The sequence below is a fragment of the Puntigrus tetrazona genome, chromosome 8, assembly GCF_018831695.1.
Source record: "Puntigrus tetrazona isolate hp1 chromosome 8, ASM1883169v1, whole genome shotgun sequence".
Lineage (NCBI taxonomy): Eukaryota > Metazoa > Chordata > Actinopteri > Cypriniformes > Cyprinidae > Puntigrus > Puntigrus tetrazona.
In genome coordinates this window covers 24171185-24177476 of record NC_056706.1, presented here as the reverse complement: position 1 = coordinate 24177476, position 6292 = coordinate 24171185, and the positions used below count along the sequence as shown (strand labels likewise).

At 35.6% G+C, this 6292-nt stretch overlaps 1 protein-coding gene across 3 annotated transcripts in view; it reads left to right on the top strand.

Annotated features, from left to right (window-relative positions):
• The window catches only part of LOC122350723 (sodium- and chloride-dependent creatine transporter 1-like), a 19210-nt gene that overhangs the window by 5700 nt on the left and 7218 nt on the right, over positions 1-6292 (top strand). Inside the window, exons 6-8 of one of the 3 annotated variants that reach the window (XM_043247410.1) lie at positions 1834-1968; positions 2282-2385; positions 3360-3484. The exons of the other annotated variants lie outside the window; for them this stretch is intronic. Coding sequence (XP_043103345.1) covers positions 1834-1968; positions 2282-2385; positions 3360-3484 — 364 coding nt within the window. The remainder of the gene's footprint in view (positions 1-1833; positions 1969-2281; positions 2386-3359; positions 3485-6292) is intronic. 3 annotated transcript variants of the gene reach the window in all.

Genomic DNA, 6292 nt, shown 5'->3' with positions numbered 1-6292 from the left:
TTATACTAATATATTCAAATACGATTAAATTATTATAATTATTTTAGAATAATATTATACCATTTATACAATTTTTATCACCAGTATTAATATTTGTAGCAATGATTTTATTATATTTTTATTATTTACATATGTCCAATATTTTGTTTAACCAATCATTGACTAGTGTCTATCGTGGTAGAAAGATAATTAGACCATTTTTCATTCATTATTGTTCAGGTGATACAGCTCTGGACTATGGATAGACAAAGATGTCACAGAATGACGTGGAAATTCAGAAAGCTCTCACCATGCACTGCACGTCCTAAACCGTGACTGTGTTTTTGTCGTAACCAGGCAGCTTTGTACTTTTTGAGCTGAGCTTGTCTTCCCGAGGGAATTTAGGAGACGGGGGTTTGCAGGAACAATTGAAGATCTGTGGCTGAGCGGCGTGCTTTTAGTGCGATGGGCTTGATCTAGAATGGCTGTCCTACTTTTATGTGTCTATATGGAGCAATTACAGAAGGCTGCCAGGCTTGTAAGACCATACCTGGCGTGTGAGCCAAGTCCATAAACTAGCAAGGCTTGGAATGAGCAAGTCTCATGTAAATGCTCTCTGATAACAATCTCTTCTCGTATAATCAGAGTTCAAAGTTCAGACCTTTTGGACTCGGCTGCTGAATCAATAAACCTCTCCTTGCAAAAAAAAAAAAAAAAAAAANGCGTCTCAACTTCACTCACATGATACAACGCTCAGCATGTGACTAATACTATCCCTGCTGAGTGCCGAGAGAGATAAAATGTATTTCAGAAATGCAACGCGGCAGATTCTCTGATATAAATCTACTGATAATATTGAACTAGATTATGCTATCTGGATTATATGTGGCTTTGCTTGATCGGTCTGGCAAATGCTCTTAAATGCGCATGAATGACTGCCAAAATTATTTAGCAAACAAGGACATTTATTATTATTATTATTATTATTACCATGGTGAATATCGTACTGTTGAATATTCTGAAGAAAATATGTTGTGAATGGTCACCAGGACATTGCAAGGTCGTTGCTGGGGTGTTTAACTAAGTCTGATCTTTTTGAGAAATAACGTAACATCTCTGCTTAACAAACATGATTTGAGATTTCAGTCTCGGCTGGGAGTTTAATGTTTGTACTTCAAATACCGAATGTCTATATGAGCAATATTAACAGTAATAATAAAGGAATCGTTCACCTAAAAATTTAAATTTCCTAAACAGTCATCCAAGAAATCACTCGCTCACCAATGGATCCTCTTGCTGTGAATGGGTGCCGTCAGAATGAGAGTCCGAACAGCTGATAAAAATGTAATCCACAACACTCCAGTCCATCAGTTAATGTCTTGTGAAGCACAAAACTGTTTCCAAGAAACAAATTCATTGTTAAATTGATATTAACGTCCGGCTAAAATATGATTCCTCTCTCCGTTACGTTGCATTGTCGAGTAAAATAAAACGAATCTTGTCTAAACTGGGAGATAAATGCGCACAGATCAAGCTCGGTTTACAAACGAAAACGGTCCAAAACACTTCTGAGCAAATGCATTAGTAGTATTTGATGCGAGGGTTGGACGTTTTTAATGGATGAACGTGTTATTATGGATTCTAGACAGATACTTTGGCCAAAACGAACCGTTTAAAGTTAAAGCGACCTTAATGATGGATTCGATTCTTACAAAAATGTAGCTCTTCGTTGAGTTTGAGCTCTCCACCACAGAGGATCTATTGACGAGCAAGTGATTTTCATCTGATTTCGGGGTGTTTATTTAAGGGTTGAGTTGCAGGAATGAAAACGTTTGACTTGCCTGTCTTCGACAGATTGTGTATTTCACTGCCACGTTCCCGTATGTGGTCCTGATCATCCTCCTGGTGAGGGGCGTCACTCTTCCTGGAGCTTACGACGGGATCCTGTACTACGTCAAACCTGACTGGTCTAAGCTAGGAGAGGCACAGGTGAGACCCTCAGTTCTCTTCCCAGCTTTGTGTAGAGCATCAGTCCTCTCTCCCACTTCGGATAAAATCATGCGCTTTTATCCAAATGAACAAACGTGAAAGTAATTCGATATTTACTTTTCTCTCTCTGCATATAGGTCTGACACACAATACTTTAAAACCGTTTCAGTTTAGTGTTTCTAAGAACGTCCAAACTTTTTAAAGTTGACTTTTATGTCTCTCTCCAGAGTACCTGGAGCCACTTTGAGCTCGATAATCATTTCCGAGGTGGATCTGTTTGTCTGACTGTCATTACTCTTTCCGTCTCTCTCAGGTCTGGATCGATGCTGGTACTCAAATCTTCTTCTCTTACGCTATCGGCCTCGGAGCCCTCACGGCCCTCGGCAGCTATAACCGATTCAACAATGACTGCTATAAGTAAGCATCCGTCACAGCCTTGGAGACACAAGGACACAATATTGTTATGACGTCTTGTGTACTTTTAGAAACAGTGTGTTTTCTTTTTGAAAGACGTTGTGTCTAGTAAGTTTAGGCCATCACGGTGTCCTGACCTTGTTTTTTTTTTTTATATAGCTAAATTTGATTGATGTGGCTAGCAAAGAGCAAACGGCCTCTCTCTTTAATAGTACATCTCAAATGTCCTGGATACATTAGTAACCAGATGCACTGAATCAGCAGTTCTTTGCTTTGGCTGGTTGTATACACACAAGCACTGACAACCAGGAATGATTTAATTTAAAATTGTAAATAAAAAAAATTCTGCGATTTTAGACAAAAATGTAAATAAGAAAAAGGAGACAAAACCGAATAGGCTACTGTGAAATTGTGAAATGAATGCACATTTTTAAAATTTAAAACGCTACAAATGTGTGTTTAGTGCGAAGTAAATATTATCACTATAATGAATTTCTTAATTATTAATTATTATAATTAATGTCTAAATCAATATTTTTGATTGTTTTATTATTTATTTTTATTAATTCATTTTATTCATTAAATAATAATTAAATAATAACAATTTAAAGTAACTGTTTTACATTTTATTATTATCATTTATTAATAATAAATTCATATGTATTAAATTACTGTAACTGTAGTTATTTTGTACAAATTTGAGACATTTTAAGAGTGCAGTGCATTATAAAAAGATTTAATTGAATGCATTATGTTTTTTTAATGTATAATGTATAACCTTAAGTAGATAAGCGATTCAATGTATTGTAGCAATAATTTTAATAATGCACAACAATATTTAACATGCAATAAGGTGGCACTGTTATGTCTTTTAATGGAAATATGACATTATAATATATTATGTGTTACACGATCATATACTGAATTTAAATAAAGATGCCACAACAGTTAATGTCTGTGTTTTCTTCTGTTCTCAGGGACGCTTTTGTTCTGGCTCTTATTAATAGCGGCACCAGTTTCTTTGCTGGTTTCGTGGTCTTCTCCATCTTAGGTTTCATGGCGTCCGAGCAAGGTGTGGACATCTCAAAAGTGGCTGAATCAGGTAAGAGTCTACAGTCGTTTACACATTATGTACTATTTTGGATGGTAAGACAAGCAAATGTATATTTCTAAAGCATATATTTATGTGTCCGCCAGCCCTGAAACAGCACGCATCTTAATGCAGGTGTTTAATAATTCACTTTGACTTGTTTTTAGTGCACATAAGTGAATGCCTTTCTGACCTGGGGCTGGTTCTTGTAAATCATTTATGAAATTATGAATATTTAATGCAAGAATGATCTGCTTAAAATGAATGAAACATGCATTATGTGAGTCATGAACATATGTAATATGATGATGGTGATGATATTATACAGTAAATGAATTTCAATGCAGTTTGATATGTGGCTTGTGTTACTTGTTTATTGTTGGTTTGACAATGTAATTGAAAGCAGAATATAAAGGAAGATCGTGTTTATATATAATGCTATTTGCTCTTAGTCATATTACTGTGAAAGGGACCAGATAATTAGAGTTTTGTTTTCTATGTTCGTGCGTGTGCGTGTGCGTGTGCGTGTGTGTGTGTGTGTGTGTGTGTGTGTGTGTGTGTGTGTGAGTTTCTAATGGTAGATAATAGTTCATGAATTAACAACTGTATATCACTCATTATATTTGGTATTCTGTGTGTGTGTGTGTGTGTGAGAGAGAGAGAGAAAGAGCGTCTGTGTCTGTTCTGAATGCAGGTGTGTGTATGTTTGTGAGTTTTCGGCATCACAGTTAGTAATCTCCTTCATGTTTGCTGTGTGCTGAAACACTGAGGAATATATATAATACATTTACACAGACATTGATTACAATTTCATTCGCATTGTATGTTTAGGTTAACAATACTTATGAAAGTGAAATCCTGATCATTCAGGCTTCTCATATTTAATACACAAATAGACTAATGCGGTATGAAATGTATCGGCCCACATGTTCTTGTGTGACGCTCACGCATGTAGACGTGTTAGCTCATAACACACAGTCCTACATGTTTCACATTTAAAGTGCGAACACCAGACGAAGGCTTTCTGTCACTCAGATGTTTGTCAAGCTATCACTAATAATCTTTACGTAACGTGACCACCCTACAAGAGTAACGCTAAATTCATGTCTTTTTACATAAATGTCTTGCTAAAGGCTGTTGCATGAAGAAAAAGTGCATATGAGTGCACAAATCTCTATAATTTCTGTACTGGTTTCATCAAGAATAGTGAACATGGGCCTCATTTATAATGCGTGTGCATGCACAGATTTGATCATAGAGCGCGCTTATGTTTTAAATCAATGGCAGCGCTCATATTTTTGAAAACGGTCTTTGACGTGGAATAGTGCTTAGCGTCACGTCAGGGTCCGAGCAGACGTATACGCACTTTTTATTTTCTGAGTATTGCAGGTTTTTGATAATGTAAGCCGTTCTTGCAGCTCGCTGTTCTTTATTATGATGATTGGTGATATTTTAGATTTTAAGGCAGCGAACTGAAGCCACTCATTTGCTGGCAAGTTCACAATCATTTGCGAATCATAGATTTCACATCTAAAAAGAGATGTGCGATTTCGTTTTGTACGTTCATTTTATGAATCAAACCCACTCGTATTCGAAAAGATGCTTTCTGTGCCACATTTTGTAAATGAGGCCTCATAAATCTAGATGGTTAGTAAAATGTTTTATAAATGTTTGTTTCATTCACTGTATAAATAAATACAATTTGTTGTAAATTAAGCAAAGATTACTAGTGCGCTTTTTAAAAAAAAAAAAAAAAAAATACATTTTTTAATTATTTTTAAATCTTTTAATTTCATATTTAATTCAATGTGTAACTTGCAGTTTACTTGAAAAATATTCACTTAGAATTATTATTAATAAAACTATTAATTTACAAACGCACACACACATTATACAACTTTTCTATGGACATTAGCTTAATAAATATAACATTCTGAGGCATACGGGCTTGCTTATAGAATTTATTTCTCAATTTAATTAGCATAATTTTACAGTTTGGTGGTTAAAAGATGTGCGAATCGCATCAAACTCTGAACTTTTGCCGATGCGTTCATATTTACTGACTCATCGACCCCTCATCACCTGCAGCGTTTAAAAGAATTTAAATCTACAAAGCCAGTAAAATTATCAGACTATATCATAATTCATAAATTTCAGTTAATGTCCGTAAATTACATGTAGTTCAACACCATAAGCTTATGAATTAGGTTTGAAGAAACCTTAGATGAATGATATAATGATATAAAATCGTACAGCTTGTAGCGGAGCTTCATTTAGTGCTAGTGGTATTTTACGGAGTTAGTGCTGTCATTTGTCAGACTCCGCTGAGCTCGCGGCGCAGAAGCAGCGCACTGGTAAAGGACAGCATGTTCTTGGCCTGAAGGAGAGACTGTGCAGCAAGACTAAATGAGTATGAAGTGATAATATTTTTAAATGACCTGGCAAGATGCCAGAGACTTCATACACAATGACCCTCGCGTCCTTGAAACGAATGAATTTTAATCAGATCGCTGCTCGTACATTTTGAGGTTAACATACCAGTGTACCGCATGCTTTTAAAGGGGCCAAATCGCGAGGAATACCGCGATCCTTGATCTTTTCAGCCAGCTTTCCATGATGCCAAATTAAGTTTAAAACACAGAAGCAGATTTGCATTTGACAGATCTGGTCACTTGATAATCTGCGTTAATTACTACTTTTGCATGTGGTGCCTATGCTGTCACAGATGTAGCTAAAAAACCAGGGTCATTGTAGTTAACTAAAACTAAAACCATAAACACATTTTCACTATTTCAAATTTAATAAATTGTTATTTGAAAA